This window comes from Lycorma delicatula, chromosome 7 (assembly GCF_047948215.1).
Source record: "Lycorma delicatula isolate Av1 chromosome 7, ASM4794821v1, whole genome shotgun sequence".
In the NCBI taxonomy this organism is placed as follows: domain Eukaryota; kingdom Metazoa; phylum Arthropoda; class Insecta; order Hemiptera; family Fulgoridae; genus Lycorma; species Lycorma delicatula.
The window spans coordinates 10,932,066-10,953,889 of NC_134461.1; the positions used below are offsets into that span (position 1 = coordinate 10,932,066).

The 21,824-nt window shown below is 30.5% G+C and overlaps 1 protein-coding gene across 2 annotated transcripts in view; it reads left to right on the forward strand.

Moving 5' to 3' along the window:
• Positions 1 to 10,579, forward strand: part of LOC142328072 (phosrestin-2-like) — a 726,802-nt gene extending 716,223 nt beyond the window's left edge. For both annotated transcript variants that reach the window (XM_075371544.1, XM_075371545.1), the window contains 2 exons: positions 1,023 to 1,298; positions 9,580 to 10,579. In XM_075371544.1, coding sequence (XP_075227659.1) covers positions 1,023 to 1,298; positions 9,580 to 9,795 — 492 coding nt within the window. In that variant the 3' untranslated portion in view covers positions 9,796 to 10,579. The remainder of the gene's footprint in view (positions 1 to 1,022; positions 1,299 to 9,579) is intronic.
• The last annotated feature ends 11,245 nt before the right edge of the window (positions 10,580 to 21,824 follow it).

Here is a 21,824-nt window from a genome sequence, read left to right on the forward strand (position 1 = left end):
TTTCGAATGTTTGCCATCACAAGTTGGTGTCAGATTAATTAACAGGCTCCCAAAAGATTACAAACAAATTCCCATTCTGAGTCGGTTTAAATCTTGATTAAAACGCCTTTTGGTGTCTAAGGCGTTCTACTCTGTCGGTGAGTTTATGGATGTCCGCAGGGATATTTAAACAAACTTTTATAAGGACCGAGCCTGATGTTATAAAGATCTGAATTGTGCATGAACGTTTTGTATGTTTGAATGGGGCTGCTGAATGAGTAGAAAAGACTAACATTTTAATAACTTATTTCTGTACACTTTTAAACATATTTGTATTTCCCTAGTTATCGATTGTTATGCAATTCTATATTGTATTTATGCAATAAAATTATTATTTATTTATTTATGTGATTAGTGAGTGGGATTTGATGATAAATAAAGCTATGAGATTTGTTTAGTTTCAGTTCACCGCAGATTTTTCCTATTTGTTCCAGATATATCCATGTGCACCTCATAAAGGCTCAATCCGACTTTTGGAGAAAAGTTACAAAAGTTTTATATATATATATATATATATATATATATATATATATATATATACATGCACGCAAGCATGTGGATTTTAACTGATTTTCAATGGTTTTTACTTATTAATGGATAAGAATCTAAAAACCACAATTCCATAAAATATAGATTTTACTTTTTAATATTTCTTTATTTACTTTCAAACTTGATTCTTAAGACAAATTTTCAATGCAGGATATTTAAATCGTTTTCATCATTTACCTTCCTTTATTTTAACAGGTTTGATATTTTTCAGCTCCTTGTTGTTGTCATATAATTCAATAAATTAGCTTTAATTGAAATTCATGTTGAATACACATGTTTATATCCCATGCAACCAAAGCTAGTAAAAAAAAACTGCAGAATTCAATAAATAAGCCTGGCAGCAGAACAAAATGTAATTACTCTAAGGTTAAGAGATTTAAATACATGTACAAACTCAAAAATAGATTATAATAATTTTTTATTCTATCTTACAGGTGTTTGTAGTGCAACACGTCGATGTATGCATGTTTTCAAATGGTAAATTCAAAAATGTGGTAGCACTGATAAATAGTAAAGAGGAATGCCCGATCGGTCCCGGATCATCACTCAAAAAAACATATTCTTTGAATCCAGCAAAAGGTGCAACTAAAAACTGGATAGCATTAGAAGATTCATATAGTAAAAATAATGCATCATTAGCATCAACTGTCACATGTAATTCACCAGATGAAAGAAATGTATTCGCTATATATGTTTCATACTACGTTAAGGTATTTTATTATGTATTTCATACCATTTTAAAACATTCATAAAACTAATATATTCAACAAGAATTAAACAGTTTTTTATTACATTTCATAAGATATATTCTAAAAATATATTATGCTCTATTAAGATATATTCTAAAAAAATTATTTTAAACGTAAAATCAGTTTTAACTACTTCAATCCATTGTAATTCTGGATCTAAATATCTAATTTCTTATCAAGTCTATGAAAATATTACTTTACCCAAAACAGATTTAGTTTTGACACATATCAAACTGGTGGGCCGGCCCTTTGAAAACTCTTACACGTTTGGTTATAAATTAGCCATAAATTAAATATTTACTGTATTTTATTTTATTTCTTTTTTTTCAATCCACCGACTTCATATCAAACAGGCAGGATATTATAGTTGAAATATTTATAGAATCCCCTCTATGAATCATGAGACCTTGCCAATGGTAAGGAGGCTCGACTGCTCAGCGATACAGAATAGCTGGACCAAAAGTGCAACCATATCACAATGGTAGTTGTTGAGAGCTGGACTAAGAAATGATTTCTGAAAGAGGGCAGCAGTGACAATCACAAAACACAGCGAATGGCATCAATCTTAATGACACTCACACGGTACAATAACGAGAGGAAAGAGTTTTTAAAGTCCATCGTTACTGGTGATGAGATTTGGATCCGGTATTATAATCCAGAAACCAAAGAGCAGTCTTAGCAGTGGATGAACACTTCTCCAAACAAGCTGAAAAAGTTCAGATACTGAGCAACAGGAAAACAATGGCTACAGTTATTTTGGACCATAAGGTGTCTTGTTGGTGGACTTTATGGAGCAGACGACAACAATAACAAAGGAAGATTGTTTATTATGAGTCTTTACATTGCCTCCACAGAGCGATCCAGAACAAGCAAAGAGGCATGCTCTCATCCAGCGTGGTTTTTATCCATAACAATGCATGACCGCACTGTGCCAACATGACACAAGACCTTCTCAAACAATTCAAGCGGGAAGTGTTTGACCATCCACCATATAGTCCAGACCTAGCACTTAGCGATTTTCACCTCTTTCGATAATTGAAGGCACAGTTGGACAGACAACACTTTGCCACCAACGAAGAATTTCAGTAGCTGTCAAGACATACCTTACCTTACCTTACTGACGGCAAACTTCTTTGAAGAGGGCTTTCTTTGAAAGCTGGTACCACGGTACGAAAAATGCCTAAATCGTTTTGTCAATCATGTAGAAAAAAAGGTTAGATATTACTCAACTTTTAGTAATAAAATCACTTTTGTTACGTCAATGTGTCTTTTTTTTTATCAGAGGTTGAAAAAAAACAGACCTCATATAAACTGGTGTGTAATATTTATGGAAAAGTAATATTTATGTAAATATTTATGGAAGTTGTCAGATTTCAAAAAGAGTGTTATTGTCATGAAACCAAAGAAAGCAGGAGCAGATAAGTATGAAGAATACAGAACAGTTACCTTAACTACTCATGCGTCAAAAATCTTAACTAGAATTCTGAACAGAAGAATTGAGAGAAGAATGAAAGAAGTGTTAGGAGGAAACCAATTTTGTTTCAGGGAAAGTATAGGGACAAGGGAAGCAATTTAGCACTCAGATTGATAGTAGAAGGAAGATTAAAGAAAAACAAACTAAAAACATACATGGCTAAAAAATCTACATTATAGACTTAGGAAAGGCATTTGGTAATGTAGACTAGAATAAAATGTTTAGCATTTAAATAAATTTAGGGTTCAACTATAGAAATAGAAAAATAATTACAGGAACAAACATTTACAGGAACCAAACTGCAACAATATAAATCGAAGAGCGTAAGAAACAAGCAGTAGTAAAAATGGGTGTCAGAAAAGAATGTTCCCTGTCCCTGTTACTTTTTAATCTTTACTTGTAAGAACAATTTACATCCAGAGTAGCAATGCAGTGTGAAAAAATAAAGATGGTACGATATGCTGATGATATAATAATTATAGCTGATATTAAAAAAGAATTAAAAGAAAGAATGAGTGGCATGGATGAAATCGTACGTAATTACTACTGCATGAAAATAAACAAAAAGTAATGAAATGTAGTAGAAATAAAGTAGATGGACAACTGAATACAAAAATAGGACAAGAGAGACAATGAAGGTGGAAGAATTTTGTTACTTGGAAAGTAGAATTACTAAAGATGGACACAGCAGGAGCGATATAAAATGCCAAATAACACAGGTGAAACAAGCTTTCAGTAAGAAATATAATTTGCTTACATCAAAAATTAATTTAAACATCAAGAAAATATTTTTGAAAGTATATGTTTGGAGCATAGCTTTGTATGGAAGTGAAACTTAGACAAACGGAGTACCTGAGAAGCAAAGATTAAAAACTTTTAAGATGCGATGTTATAGGAGAATGTTAAAAAGAAGATGGGTGGATAAAGTGACAAATGAAGAGGTGTTGCGGCAAATCAATAAAGAAAGAAGCATTTGGAAAAATATAGGTAAAAGAAGAGACAGACATAGGTCACATCTTAATGCATCCTGGAATAATCCTTTGATATTGGAGGGACAGATAGGTGGGAAAAATTGTGCAGGAAGGCAACATTTTGAATCTGTAAAACAAATTGTTAGGGATGTAGGATGTAGGGGGATGTAAAATGAAACTGCTGACACTAGAAAGGGAATCTTTGAGAGATGCATCAAAACAGTCAAATGACTGAAGACAAAAAAATTATAAAAATCTGATTTGTATGAGAATTAGACATTTTTTTTAGTTTTAAATGAATGATCCATTCTTTTTATTATCACAACTTTGTTTCTTTAAATCAACTGAGAACCTGCTAACATGATGACTTTACACTGACACTGATTAGAGTACCTAGAATAGAATCCGTGTATCAAGATCTAACTGACATTTCATATGCTTTGATTTTATTATCCAGTAGTAAGATTTTTTTTACCATCTTTATTTTTTAAATAATTTAAGGACCTATTAACTTGACATTTAGATAATAAACCGCTTCAAACAACTTAAGTTTGAGTAAAAGAACTGAGATCTAACTTGTGAAGGAATTTCTATTTTTTAAATGTAAATGAATCATATAGATTGGTTTACCACCACAACTTTAGTTTTTAAACAAATTAAAAGCCTGCTATTTTGAAATCAAGTCAATAGATGGTTTAATCTATTCAACAAATGAAGTTACAAAAAATAAATTACCCAGTACCATAACAGATTAAAGCACCTTAGAGCTTGCTTTGACACAAGTTAGATCTAAATACCTACACTCAACTGCAGAGTTTTACTAATCACTGATGTCATTTAAATAAACCATCAATTGTTTAAATATAGAGTTCTGGAGATAAAATAAACAACACAGTTTATATATAGTTAAAAAACAGAAAAATTCCAGGCCAAATCTTGATAGTAGTCAAACTCAATTATTTAAATTGTCCTACAAACTTTATACTAACCTAGCAAACAAATGCTTAACTTATTTTTAAAATTGCAACTACGGTAAATTTTTTTAATTTGATGTTAAGCTAATCAACAGTCAATTCTCTAGCAGTTTAATATTAAAATGGTCCTACCAATTTCACATGTGTTTCAATTTCTTCTGTTTAACATTTTTTTTTTTTTTTTTTTAACAGCTTACATAATAATAAAGACAACATTTTACATATACATTTAAAATAATCGAGCTAAGTGTTCTATAAAGTTACATTAAAATAAAGGTATTAATTTCAACTAAATACAAGAATGAAATCTAAAAAAACTTTAAAAGATTTAGTAGGCTTCAGATTTGTAACCAAGCACAGTAGTCAGTTTTCAATTTTTATTGACAAAATTGTATTTTTCAATATATGGATGAAGCAAATTTTGTTTACTCATCAGTTAACATATTTCAAAGTAAATGCAAATTACATTTTTTATTAATTTTTGGCAAATTATTTTTTTTTAAATTAAATAATTATTTTAAGTGATTTTTCTTTTCTTCGTTTTTTTAATATAATTTTATAACTCCTGCAACCGTTTAATCAACTAGAATTTCTTCAAAATTACATACTACTATAATGCCCATTCTGAGTAAAGAGACTATACACAAAGCTTTGTTTCTTGACAGAAATGAAGTACATTAATTTAAAAAGAATTTGAGGAAAAGTTAAATAAAATATGAAAGTATAAAGTGAAATAAAGTAAAAGTTAGGTGAAATCTAAAATCTATATTTTGACTATAAACTATTAGACAACAGTAATCTTTTTGTTTTTGTTTTTTTTTTTTTTATTACTTTTTATCAAAGTTTAAATAATATATAATTTACTTTCTTTTATATAAGAAAGTACAATCCCAAGAATCTCAACACTCACCATAAAAGAATCTAATAAAATTTACACCATAATAGATGCCCATACTTCCACTAATAAAAACTAATTTTCTAAAGACCATAAAGAAACAGAAAAATTCTGGGACCTACTCTACCAGACATCATCGGTTCTGTTTTGGCTCCCAAAACAGGACAAATGAAAACGGACAGAGACCCATCCAGTCTCTGCAGAAACCACCTCACCTTGAAATCCACATATTTCAAGAGAAAACCTCAAAAACTCAAAACCTGGAAACACCCAAACTACACTAAACAAGAATGCAACTAGATCATGTCTTCACGAACACCACCACAAAGAGATCTACAACATAAAAGTCCTCTGAGGAGTAGACACGGGCTCAGATTACTACATACTCAAGATTAAAATTAAATTCACTCCCCCAAAGGAAGCGGCAAAACTAAGCCCATAAAACTGAAAGAAAAACAGACACTACCCGACCAATCAAGAATAAAAATTACCAAAAAAGCAATCAGAAAAATAACACTCACGTATAAACTTGAAGACCTAATCAATAACCATGAACAAGTCGCAGAAGAATTGGTCCCAATAAATCCCCATAAAAAAGATCTATGTTTTAACAGAAAATGTAATGAAACAGTGGAGAAGAGACATCAAGCCTGGCTATTACACCAATCCCAAAAATCAAAACATCCTTCCAAAATCTAGTAAAACAAAGAAAAGAAACCACCTGAACCCTAAGGAAAATAAAAAAAACTGTGAGACTTTATCGCGTTGTTTTTGTTTAAAAAAAATGTAGTCGAGAAACTACAACAAAACCTTCAAAAAAAAAACTCCAAAAGTACGAAATCTCTACTAATGAAGGATGAAAACTATTATCTGGTCCATAACAATAAAGACAAAATGAAAATCCTAGCTAAATATTTCAACAAACTTCTAAATGGTGAAGAACCAACAGAACTACTAAACTTCAACATCAACACCTCAATAACAACACCACCGGAAAACATCAACCCTTTCACAATAAAAGAAGTCTACCAAGCACTAGGTGAGATGAAGAATTACAAAGTGGCAGGAGAAGATCAGACCTTTGTAGAGATCTGGAAACATGCAGGAAGACCAACACTGAAATTCAGAGACAAACTCTCAGAACAATTTTAGATCAAAACAGGTTGTACAAGACCTGAGGCTGCATAAGACTGCACTTCATTTACATTCATACATATCATTCTCATTCACCCTCTGAAGTAATATGTTATGGTGATTCCGAAGGCTAAACAGAAAAAAGAATAAAAACGATCAAAACAGGTCTGCGCTAACGCAATGGACTCACACCACTACTATTCAACTGCACTCTGAAAACGGTAATGAGGGAATGGCTCAAAAAGTGCCCCCAAAAAATAAAAAGAAGGCAAAAAAAATCAAACAAACTGCCTTGTTTTTAATGACAACTTGGCACTGCCAGCAAACAACATCGATAAAGCTAAAACATAGATATTAGAACTTCAAAATATAACAAATAAAACTGGCCTCAAAAAGACAGTAATAAATATTATCGATAAACAATAATAAATGGCCTCAATAAACAGTAATAAAGTCAAAATAGTAACCCAATTTAAATACCTCTGAGAAATAAAACCTAAACAGAAAAATCTATCTATCTTAATGCGAATAAGCAAACTAGCTTAAAGCTCAAAAATTAACTGGTACACCTACAATAAAGAATGTCTGTGCCAAAATAAGACACTGCAACACAGTTATAAAACCGGAAGCCACATATGCAACAGAAACACTCTTCCATCTGAATGAACAATCAAACTTAGACAAACTCCAAAAATCAAAAGAAAAAACCTGCATCAACAAAAAGTACCAGAAAGACAGGCAGTAATGGATCATGGCCAACAAAGTCATGTACAAAGAGTTAGAACCCATCACTGACAACGTGCATAACAGGATAATGGGATTCTTTGGACACATCATGAGGGTGCAAGATTCAAGACTTTTGAAACAGCAGGTGCAATACAATCTCGACTCGAAAAACACAAGACAGGATGAAGATGGATCAGAGAAATGAGAGAATCTGAAGAAAATTGACCTTACATCAGAAGGCACCACAGAGAAGATAAAATTAAACAAAAAAAATCAAGAACAAAATTAAACGAAAAAATCAAGAACAAAAACACTCACTTTACACTCACAAGAAAGAAACTCACAACATGAACATTTTCAACACCAGAAAAAGCATAGAGATCGAACATATGAAAAATTACTGGGAGGACTGCAAGGCCTAAACAGTCCCTTCAAAGAGACTTGGTTAATGGACTGACTGAAGTGATCCTAGGCGAAATAAAAAAAAAGGAAGTAAACCATTATTGTCTTTCATTGATGTATTTATAAAGTCTCTTCACTTATTATTCACTTCAGACATAAAAATGTCAAGCTGATTTCAAGTCTGTAATCTGTAGACTGCCACATCAGATAAAATTACAGTATACTTCTGGAATTTAAATCTTCCCCTAATACAAGCAATTCACAAGTGGTTATACATTAACCAACACTGCTGGTTTTACACAAGTTTTGAGATACTTAATATTAATATGTTAATATTTCATGAATAGGAATGATATTTTCAATTTTTCTTCTTTCTCCTCTTCTAGTTTTTATGGCTAAACCAAAGTATGAAATCATTTCTTAGACATAGAAATAAATATTTCTTGAGAACTCGACTTCCAAATCAGCTGATTAGGTAACATGTGTTCACCACTAGACCAACCTGGTGGGTTAGAATGAACAAACCTAGAAGGTGATTTCTTCATTATATTTCTCTACACCTGGAGGAGATTGTTTAATGTTAGGTTTCATCAATAGTAGTGCAAGATATTATTTTCCTAAAGCCTTTGAGCAAAATGAATCTTCACTTTTAAAATCTCATCCGATGATTTGCATACCTTATAATGTTCATTCTGATCAGTATACAAATTTGAATTAGATACTACAAAAGTCACTTTTCCTCATTATATTCTTCTGGTAACCACCACACACCACACGATTTGGTTATCTGTAATAAAATGATGTTATTTACAATATTTTGTCCCAAATAATATTTAACATAATTTTAAACTCATAGATGTTTCAGTTACGCCCTATGTATCGGTTCCTTTAGTCACAGGAAGTTCAACTACTTGCCATAACCTCATACTGCACCCAAAATTGTAGATGGCACTGACCCGCCAACATGTGACAAAACTGTAAGGCCCCGCCAAACATCAGTAGGCTAGAATACAGTTGAAGAAAACCCTTTCCATTTTAAGAGTAGATAAATATAAATAAGTACAAGACATTATCGCCAGAGCAACACCACAACCTCCTAAGAATCCAGTGCCAAGATTTGATACATCAAGCCACAATGGTGAGCTACACTAGTCCCTTAGAATCCATGTCAGTAAGGTTCCCTGGCCGCATATGATAAGTGACCATTATGACCTCAACCATCCTTCTGTAAGGCCATGTTCAACTACTGCACATTCTGTCTTCTCAGGTGCCATGGCTGTTGACCAGACTGATAAAATGTGACCACTCATTACAAAAAACAACTGTATATTTAAAGTATCAAACAAGGCATTTAAACTAGTAACATTCTCAGACAAATAAAAATCACAATAACAAAAAATGTGAAAATGTTTTAAACCTAATACTACATAGATGTCTGTAGGTTAATAATAAACAAATAATTATCCGATGAGCAGATAAATACTTATAATTCTTACCAAATAGCTTATAAAAATTTAAACAGATTTAAGAAATTACTATGAATTATCCAAAGGTGTGAACTACATTTTAAATCAACTTACCTTTCTATCTATCAAAGAAATAAAATTCAATCTTATACAGTCTCAAAAAAAAAGAAGTGAAACTAATTAATTCTTTATTGTTACAGGTAAAATTATTACTAGGTGCAATGGGCGGTGAAGTATCACTGAAATTACCATTTACACTAATGCATTCACCAGCAGATCCAGAAACATGTCAAAGTACACCGTTACCGAGAATAACTGCAATTACATCATCAAATTCACACGGTGACACACAAGAAGATGCGGATGTAATATTAAGATGTGATGATAACGGTACTACAGAGGCACCAGATACCTGAGGGTTAATGAAACCTGTTACTGCAACAGTATCTACAGACGTAACAAAAATGACCGAATCGATCGATGCAATAACTAAAATAGGCGAAGAAATTATCACGACGACAACAAATACTAATACAAACAATACAAATACAGTAACAAATAGTAATGAACTTAAAATACAAAGAGCGTTTTGTTGTTTTACCATTAAAGAATCGCCTTCACAGTGACCCTGGACCACATACTATAATTTACTTTATACAAAATCAACGGATCATCGGCTGGAACGGTGATCAAATTCAAATAGCCTTAAAAACAATTATATACTCATAAACTGTTAATATAAAAAAAAATGAATTTATTTATATATTTATAAAGGGCAATATTTTTTACTGTTTACCTCTACACAAACTTTACACTCTGTAAATACTTACACCAGTAGAACAAATAATTTAACTAATTTCATCCTAGCAACAGAATATTAATCTATTGAGATTATTTAATTTATTATTACATCTTATTGCTTTCTGGGTCTCTGTGAATTTCATACAGATTTCAGTCTTAAAACAAACAATGACCAAAGATTAAATAAATAAAGTGACAAATAAAAGCTTTAAAAAAATTATCTGAAAGGTTCATTTACAAGCGTATAATGAAAAAAAGAATTAATTATTTTACTAAAATTAATCTTTTTAAGATTCATATTATTCCTCTTACTGTTAAATTATATTTTAAATTCTATTAAAATATAAAAATCTAATTATGCTGTTCTTATCAAAGAAAATAAACATATATTTTCTAGTTTCAAAACAAGACAATCTTTTAAATACATAAAAATACATTTAAAAAAATAGTAAATAAAATATATAATTAACAAACAAGAGAAATTACAACATTAGGACCTACTTAAGGAAATAATAGATTTTTCAAAATTCATAATTTACATTTAAAAACAAGAGTTCAAAATGTTAGAATCTAATTGAATATCCAACCTGCTTTCAGAATACTAAAAATAAGACACAATAAACGCAGTAAGAAAATATATAACAGTTTAAATTACAAATACTTAACATTACCAATCTTAATGTATATATTACAATTTCGATTTACTGACCTACTATAAATAAAAATAATGGAAAGACCATGATGAAATCCAGAAGATAAGATCTACTATAACTTAAAAAAACACAGACCAGTATAAGAAAGACTTAAAATAACATGAAACTCTAGTTTGCTACACGTGTACATTCAATAGAACGGAGGAAAGGATTTTCTCATAATTCGTGCTTATAAGATTAAAGGAAGAATAGAGGTTTAAATAAGCTAAATCTTCATACACCGGATTTTCACTATGCAGTTTTGTGTGAGAGAGCACTGTATGTATATTTAACTTTAACTAATATTACAGTGAATAAAGCATATATGAATTAGGAGCATGATGTAATCATGAACAAGTAGTTGAAATCGGATGGAATGGGAATAAAGTTGTTTTCTTTTCCCTCCATGAAGTTTAGCCTGAAATATTAGAATAAACAACAGGTACAGTACATAAATTACAAACTGCACAGTCAACGGATAATAGTTCACCTACTACAGTTGTGCCTCCCCACTTGTAATTAATGCATAAGTACTGCAAACATAACGATAATCTTTTAAAAAAATAATAAAATGAACTTTAAAAAATACCAAATTACACGTAAAAAGATAATCAACTCCCCTTTAAATTTTGACTTTTTTAAACTAATAAAATTAAAAGTAAGATTTTTTTTATTTATTAGTCAGTCAGTTAAATTATTTTTTAACATTTCACAATTTTACATTTTCTAATTTTAATTATATTTTTTTAAAGATGAATAAGCCCACAAAAAATAACGCCTACAAAAAAACATCTAATCACAAAAAAAAAACAAATTCAAGAAGTCTTAACCTTAATAAAAATAAGAAAATAATGCAAAAAAAATAGCGTAAAGAAAGAGACTACAAGTGAATACGAGTTAAGACAAGATAATCAGAATACATATAATTTTTACCCTAAATTTTCTAAAACATAAATAAATAATTAATAATTTTCTAATAAATAAATTTTTCAAAATAATTTTCTTAAATTTTGAACAAAAAATACTTTAGTATTAGAATGACAAAAGGTTAAATATCACTACACTACAACACTCCAAATACTAGCTAATAATCAAACAAAAAGTTAAAAATATCTTCTAAGTATGTTTTCTCTATTAAAATTATCAGGAGAAAATGTACAACAGGATGACCTGAGGAACTTCCTCTCAAGTAAAAAATGAATCATCATAATCAGCCCTTTTGATTAAGAGTAAGTTTGAACAAAAAAAAATTAAACATTTATTGTACGTGTAATACGACATACATTTTTAAGAGAAAATACTTCATCAAAGAAAAAATATTGCTAAATTTAATAAAAGAAGAAAAATATGTTCATTTTCATTTCAGTAACTTGGACTAGCTACATACATTTTTAACATGAATAAAAATGTGTGGGGAAAATGCCAACTTTAATTTTTATTTTGTTTCATCTAAGAATCTCTACATAAAAAATTATAGAAATAAAAAAAAAAATTGATGGTAAAAAATCTCTTGTATGTGATGTACACTCTATAAAAAAAAAATATATATATATAAAAAGACTGATGTAAAAATAATATGCTTTAACAATAACGATAGACATTTTTATTTATTTATTTTAATTAAAAAATTAAAATTTAATATTTAACTTTCTAAATTGTAAATATCTGAAAAATCATGCTATGCTATACATTTATAATGCCTTACATGTATAAAAATATTTTATTAAATCTAAATAACATAACGCATTCAATAAAATTTAAATTGCATATAATAAAGAGTTTTTATGAGAGAAAGATACATTACAATTTATTACTAAAAAAAAAAAAAGTTATAAATTTTACCAAAAATAAAATAACCTTTATTTTATATCGAATACAGTTGTCCCAGATTTATTTACACTGAAAATTCATTCTAAAGTTATAATATTGTATGTATTATGATGCAATTAATTTTTCCCGTATGTATTTAATCTGTAGTATCTACACTTTTACCAACTTTAAATACAATTACTATAAAAGAAATAATTTCATCAATAAAATAAATCAATGTAAATTTAGTCCATAAAAATGTGCATTCAAACAAATCTAATCCTAGATAAGAAAAAAACACAAATCATGAGTTATGACTACACTACTGTAAAATTGAAATTTAAAAGAGATGAAATCATGATAACTCAGCGGTAAAACAAAGATATTCTTTACAGCACGTGACACTTCCCGCATTTCATCTACGCTGATGTAAAGGATGATTAGTGTGATCCTAATACATATCCCCTTACGTAAAAATCGCTACGAAATGAGGTAATGCTACATATATTAGCTGAGTTTTTGATTCAAAGAGTAACTATCTCAATAAATATAAATAGCATTAAATAAAGATTTGCGATACTAAATGGTTGTAGGTTGTTGTACTCTTACCGGAGCAGAACAATCCTTAACAGTTGAATATGACTAACAGTAGTCAGGGGATCCCTACAAAGTTTAATATATTACCAGTGAACTGATCTAGGAAGGAACTTCTTGTACAAAAGAAAAATAATAATAATCTTTAATACAAACAAGCTAATGCTATACCGATAACAACAATAATCATTAAATAACACCATTATCTGGTAATCCTCATTCTATATGTGAAAAATGTATCTTGAAAAAATTATTATTAAATAAACATAATATGAAAATCTTATTAATAAATCCTTAAAATGTATTATTCAATATTTTTTGTAAATAAAACTATCGACTGTATAAAATTATGTATGTAAATAGCATAATGTAATTGTTACTTTAAAAAAAATTATGTAAATAAAATAATTATATTGTACAAGTAAAAATATACCTAAATAATACTCAAATTATTTTGCTTGTTATTACTAACCGAATGAGATTTAGTCCACAGGAAAATCAATTATATTGTCGACCTTTATTGATAATTTAATTCCATTTATCATACTTTCCTTGAAACCTATCTATTAGGTTTTTATCACACCTTCAAATTAGATTAAAATTATATTGACAAAAAAGCTAACCAGGAAACTTTTCGAGACCCAAATAAGATGTTTCAAGAAATAGGATCCTCAAAAATGAGGAGTAAAATGCCAACAGCCAAAGCCAAATTTATTTAATAGATAATTTTATACGATTCACTGAAGATGAACAAATCGCACGCATTTTTACCACATGCTGTTGAATTCTTGTTAGTAGTTTACGATCATGATAATGTTAATATTAATACCGGTTAGTATTCATAAATGAAACCTTCGACTTCAATATGCGATTGAAGCATCCTGTTGATAAAACATGTAAAACATTTAATATAAAATGTTCAAGACTTAATATTTATTTTGCATCCAAGATAAGTATAACAGATTACATCAAAAGAAGGATGTGAGATTTCAAATGTGTAAAATTAATAAAAATACAGAATTTAAATATCCAGAATTGGTGCCATATATGTCGTCTTTTAATGTCTATGTTTTATCTGCTAGTGAACACTATAAAAATGTCTTAGTACTGAAAACACAATTTTTTCACATATGTTTTTAACTGAACAAGTAAAATAGAGTTTAATGAATAACTCATCATATTTTTTCCTAACTTCATACAACTCTCTACAAATTTATACTACTATATAAAGAGGAAGAGGGTTTTTTTTTTGTTCAGTATAAACAAAAAATACCAGATTTATCGCTACTAAATTTTTACCCGTGTTTCTTGGGATAACTTAGAAGGTTTTTGATATATTTCATCTCAGAAAAAAAATACATATATATGTAGTAGTGGAGGTTTCCAAATGAAACGCTAATCTTAATGAATTGAATTAATGAACTGTGAAGAGGGATTTAACTGAATGATTTGAAACAATCAAATGAATAATATTAAATAACAATAATATTAAATTTACATTAAATAAAGTAATCTATCTGTACTATTATATAAAGAGGAAAAGGATTTTTGTTTGTTAGGGATAAACAAAAAAAAAAAACTACTAGATTGATAGGAAACAATTTTTACCCATATTTCTTAGCATAACTGAGAAGGATTTTAGATGTATTCCACCTCAAAATAAAAATATATAAATATATGTAGTTCTGGAGATTTGCAGGTTGTAGCACAAACTTTAATGAATTGTGAACTGTGTGAGCTGTGTTTGAACTGAATAGTGTGAATATCTTCTAAAAACCACTTCTATATTTTTTTTAAATTCCAAGTTTTAAGGGTTAAAATGTACTTTTGAATCCGTTATTTTTTTTTTAATTTCTTGGTAACAAATGAAGAAATCAATCTGATTTTTTGGTAAGTATAATCTTCACATCAACAAACCAATTTCTAGATTTTCTAAATTCGACCTTGAAAGGAGATGAAAAAAAGTAAAAATATTTAACAGTGATTGTGAATTTTCCCAATTCCAGCTATAGTAAACGAGATATTCAATTGATTTGAGATTGGAAATACTCTTCACAAATATTTAAAAACCATTTTCAGGTTTTTTTTAATTCTTATTTTTTAAAGGGTGCGAAGTATACGGCACTGTGGCTCAACCAACACAACCACTGCCACTGTTACTGTATGTGTAACTGGCTGCACCTGCCTACGGTTCCTTGACTAAAAAACATAAAATAAAAAATTACTGTTCGGGAAACCCAAGTAAACATATAGCACAGGCGAAGCTGTGACAAGGAGCTAGTAGATTTATAAAAGCAATTCCATTTTTTTAATTTAACAAACCTAACTTAGCAGAAAATTGCAATCCTATCTGATTAGTGAAGCATTCTGGAATATAAAGTGACTATAAAAAATTTTCTGTACCGAGAGTGACTAAGGATTTAATAATTATTACTAATAGAATTCATAGAGCCAGAAATTGTGAAAATAATTTAAAGCTCATACATTTTTATAAAATACATGTTTTTTTAAGTACTTGATATAAAAAACAAGCAAGTTTTTTTTTTTAAATTGATACTCATCTAAAAGCCTGGATCTTAATCTACAATTATACTTAACTTCTGCCTTCATTAAAGTACTAGTAGAGTCCTGTGATCAGCTCCAGCATTCCAACTTCATAGAAAGCCACCTGAGAAGATAACCAATGTTATTGCTGTTTTGACGTCGTCATGGCACTGACTGCCAAGATGCTGCTTTAAGTGCAAGAACAAGCAGTAGTCAGTGGGCGCCAGGTCAAGATTGTACAGCGGGTACAATTTGTACAGACTTGTTCTCAGCCAGTGACATGAAATCTTGGATGTAATAAATCACATGTGGCAAAGCATTGTCATGAAGCACCACGATTCCCGTACTGAGCATGCCATGCCTTCTGTTTTGGATTGCACAACACAGTTTAGTAAAGGTCTCACAATATGTTCTACCATTTATCATTTCACCCTGTGGTAAAAAAAAAAGTAATGGCCCAACTGTCTATCCCAAAACACAGTGCGTATGATTTTCCGGGCTGACATTGTTTGCTTGAACTTCACTTTCTTGGGAGATGTTGCGTCTCCATTCCACTGACTGTTGTTTTGATTCCAATGTAATGTCGTCACCAGAAACAATTGAGCTTAAAAACTGATCACATTCATTACATTTCTCATGAGAAAATTCAAACCACTGGTTAAACATTTGGTTTTTGTGCAGCATTTTTGGTATCCAGGATGAGCACAACTTCCAACAACTTAAGTGTATTGACACGATTTCATAAGGAACACTTTGTGAAATTAAAGGAAATTCATTAGATAGTAATGAAATCGTAAACAGTCTATTCTCATGGACTTTTCCATTTAACATTTGCACCAAGTAATTAGTAATGACAGACTGTTGCCCACTCCATCCAACATCGTGTACGTTTGTAAGGCCCTCTTTAAATGCCATAATCCATTTCCTCACCACTCAATTAGACAAAACATTATCACCATACACTACAACAATCTGTCTATGAATTTCAGTGGTTTTTGTCTGTGACTATAGGTCATAGACATTTTAAATACGCACAGGAAACTGTAAACAAGGACTAACAATCATGTAATGATGTCTGTAGCAAGCCGCCAATAGATGTAGTGCACATACTGAAATGGCAACAGCAATGCTTCAGCAAATATATAACAAAAAAGTACTTACTTAAAACATATCTCATATATTAGGCAATTTTATTCTGATTCAAAAGGGGTAAAGACACATAAAGTTAAGGCGTAAGCACAACTTCTTAAAGTTAAGAATTAAGCGCATTGACAATTAAAATTAAGCATCAATATATATTGAACACAACGGTGTTTTGGATATTCCAGAAAAGATTAGTGATGATCTAACTTGTAATCCAACAGTTCATGTAAGTAATGCTTAGATCACTGTAGACTGTTCCATTATATAGGTTACTATATAGGTTGTATATAATAATACTATATAGGTATCATATAGTTTACTATAGATGCTGCAATTGAATCCAATGTGTTATCTCCTATTGTCATAAAATGTATGGGTGAATTTGTGGCACACATAATGTATAGATGTTAATGTGTTGTTAAAATCTTAGTATTTTTCCTAATCTTTGGAATACTCTAAGTTTCTTATAATGAAGAGGAGTAAGATGTTACAAATTACATACCAATTTGTGTGATTGCAGTGATAGCCAAAATCTTTGAAAAAATTGTACATGCTTATCTATTTAAATTCACCTCTCATTTGATGAACCCAGTACAACAGTCTTTATGAGCAGACAAGCTACTGCTACAAACTAGTCAGAATTATATCATTTGTTGCATGTGTTGCTGAAAACCAGAGATAGGTTGACAGTGCATGGTTTATTCAAGAAATCTTTTTATAACATCTTATTGCAAAAGCCTCATTCTTTATGAGCGGTTGATAATATGCATCATTGGATTAAGTCTTACTCTGAAGTGGCATACAAAATGATCCAACATTTGGTTTTATTAAAAAATATTTATTTGAATCGCAATACAGTAAAGTAAAATACAATGTGTTTACCATATACCTGGAAATTATGTTCTGCTTATCACATGTTCAATATGACCACCATCACATCTAACAACTTCTTCAACATGAACTCCTAGTTGTTATAACTCAACAACACATATCCCCGGTTATCTCAATGCATGCCTTGATGATCAGTACCTGCAGTTCCATCACTGTATAAGGATGTTTAAGGAAAATCTTTTCCTTTAGAAATCCCCAAAGAAAATTATCACTTGGATTCAAATCAGGACTCTTTGGGGGCCATTTCTGTCCACACGCAAAACGACTAGCAAATTGGTTTGAAATTACATTTGCTTTAAAAGTTTAATACAGAAAGTCTAAAACAACAATAGCCGAGAGTACGGTCTGGGTCCATCCGCTTGAACCACTCATTTTCTAATCGAAATCCTTTTGCAAGAAGCTGAGAAAAAAAATTATTTGACAGCATGTTTAGATAACATTTACTGTCTGTTCAAAAAATAATGGCCCTATTACCCCGTGACTTCAGATAGCGACCCGTACTGTAATTCATGGAGCATCATGCACCTTTTCATGAAGCACATGTAGATTTTCAGAAGCCCAAAAATGCACATTTTGTTTATTAACAACCCCGCCTAGGTGAAAATGTGCCTCTTCTGAAAACCAAATATTATTCAACAATACGTGTTGGTACATAGCTCGTTCAGCGAATGCCATTCTTTGATGTTTGTTGTTGTCCTTTAATTTAGGCAACACTGTGTTACAGCTAAAAATGCAAATCGGTTTTTAAAATTCGCTGCACAGATCGCCTAGAAATTCCAAGTTGTGCTGCTGCTTTTCTTGTCGATTTGGCCGAGCTCCTCAGCAATGCTGCTCTGACAGTTCTGACATTCTGTGGAGAACAAACATCAGCAGGCCATTTGCACTTACTCTCAAACACTGAACCATCACTATTACATCTTTCGTAAAGACTACATAGTTTTAAATGAGGGCAACCACAGAGTTTGAAAATGCGCACAAAACAGTCTTTGTATAAGCACAACACTTAGTTTCATCAAAAAACAACACAGTCTTTATGCGCTGTTCAACAGTCATCAGTCTTCCTTTGTCAGCCATCTGACAACGATACAGAAACAGCACACTCAGAAAAATAAGAACCTAATATTCATGAACTGCTGTCACTTCTGCCAACATAAAACACATTAATAATTATTAACCTAAACAATTATTGCCAAAACAAATAGATCATTTCATGCGCCATCCTGTACAATATTTAGCGAGTCAAAGTAGCAAGTAAATCATCTTCTTTATTCACCACATCTACTGTGTTTCACAGAATACAATCTGAGACCTTATTATTTTTTTCTTTTTATAAATTATCTTCCTTTTGGTTTAAATTTTAAAGCATGCTTGTATGTTGATGTCATATTAGGCAATAATTGTATTCTGATGTGAAATCCAAAAATAATGTAATCATTAATTAACAATACTAAACAAAATTTTTATCCTACGTTGTCCAAAAAAGCAAATAAAATAGAAGTCATATTTTCAGAATAATGAGCATATGCTCCATACAGATCTCAACATATTTCTTAATGATGGTTGGTACCCAGCAATGACCAAAGCACTGAGCTTTTAATTTACTACTTCAGTCGATCGAATGTATAAGAATTATTTCTGAATTATTTTTTTTTAAATGAACCCGAAAGAAAATTTGGGGTAAGAATTCACGTACTATTAACACAATCATTCAATGTGATACATTGCATGCTATCTTGCTGCAGTCACTGATCTCATTCATCAGCTTCTAACAGGTTAAAAAATTACTTGACATAATTCAGTAGTAATGACTCAATTAAAAAAAATACTGAACCCATCATTTTTTTTTCACGAGTAATGGAAAAATAATTTTTTTTAAGCTCAACTAACTATTGTTCTGGCTATTCAAAAGATATATATATATATATATATATATATATATATAGGAGCAACCTCACATCATAAAAGTATAAAATGTTAATTTAAACTAGAAAATTATTATAAATGTGTCAAATAAACCATCAATACAGATGGTTGGAGTTTTCTATTTTTTGTTCTGCAAATTTTTCTATGTATAGTTTCAATTTACTGAGACGATTTTTTAAAAATGAATTCTGTGATGAATGTTCCAAGAGTTAATAAATATTTTCAGTAACTCATCCTTTAAAATTGTCATTTGCTCATCATTTATTCATTTTAAACCTGTTTTGTTCATCTGATATCAATTCCTCTAAAGCAACAGACTGTATGTTTAACTGTTCAATTCATGAAAGCTATTGTAAAGTTTTAAATTTAAAACCTCTGATCTCAAATAATTCTTGAATGTACATACAAATGAGGTCTGGATAAAACAGGATTAATCTATGACAAATTTGCTATTGACATCAAAAGAGAAGAGACCATTACTTGGGTGAATCGTGCTATTCTTAACAACTGCAGAATCTACACATATACTAATGAAACTAAAGAAGATATACAAGGAGTGTTCAAAAAGTAGAGAATGTTTGTTTTTTGGAAAGAATCTTATTTATTTGTCTACATAAATGTTATCCCCTTCAAAATAATCCCCATTAGATATTTATTATATACTTACGCCAACACTTTATACAATCCTCGAAACACTTCTGGAACTCAAACTTTGGCATAGTGTTTAGCTCTTTCAGTTATTCACTTTTAATGAGAGCAGTTATTCACTGCTCTCATCTATGCTTGTAAAACAATGGCCCTTAAGGTTCTTTTTATTTCTGGGAATAGAAAAAGGTCACACAGGCCAATGTCTGGTGAATATGGTGGCTAGGGTATCATTATAGTGTTGTTTTTGGTTAAAAATTGATGAACAAGTAATGAAGTGTGAGCAGGTGCATTATTGTGATGCAAAAGCCATGAACTGTTTTGCCACAAATCCGGAATTGCTTCACACAAATGGCGTTGAACTTGTAGGTAATACTCCTTATTAATCATTTGACCTTATGGCAAGAACTCATGATGCACTATGCCGTTAAAATCAAAGAACACAGTGAGAACAACCTTCACATTCGACCGTATTTGTCGAGCTTTTTTCAGTGTTGATAATCCAGAATGCCTCCACTGGGATGATTGAGCCTTAGTTTCGACATCCATTCGTAAACCCATGTTTTATAACACATTTCAGTAGTTCTGCATCATTGTTGACTTCATTTAGCTGCTGTTTTTGTTAAAAATTCAACAATTTTGGAACAAATTTTGCTGTCACACGTTTCATACCCAAAACATCCAAAAAAATTTCATGGCATGAGCCAATTGATATCCCAACATATCAGCGACTTCTCTGATTGTGATTTGGTGATCATTCATAATCATTTCTTTCACTTTTTCCACATTTTCATCGGTTGTTGATGAGCTGGGGTGTCCGGGTACTCGTCATCAACGTCTTCACGACCTTCTTGGAAATGTTTATACCACTTGTAAACCCTTGCTTTACTCATAGCAGACTCACCAAAAGCAATATTTAACATTTTTAAAACATTGCTACACTTTATTCCATTCTTATAAGAAAAATTAATACAAATTCTTTGATCCATTATTTATACAAATAAAAAATTGCCAATCGCACAAAAACATCCTGTTTTCCTAAACATAATGTTATCCTTTTGAGAGCTGACAACAGACTAAACATTCAATATGGCTAAAAATGTACAGATACTTTTCAGTTGCTGTATTTACCAATACAACAACGAAAAAATTCTGAGAATCTCACTAATACAACCCATGAAATTTCAAAATTCTCATTAATTTTTGAACACACCTCATATTCCTTTACATTACGCTTTTAACATATGTTATGTATTTATTGAATCGTTTTGTAGTATCATTTTCAAAGATATAGGCATCACACGTTCCAACCAATCATATTACCCTTTCAAATTCAAAGCATACCTGAACAAAAACAGAGTAGATAATGAACTTCTTCTAATTCTCAGATAAAACAACATTTT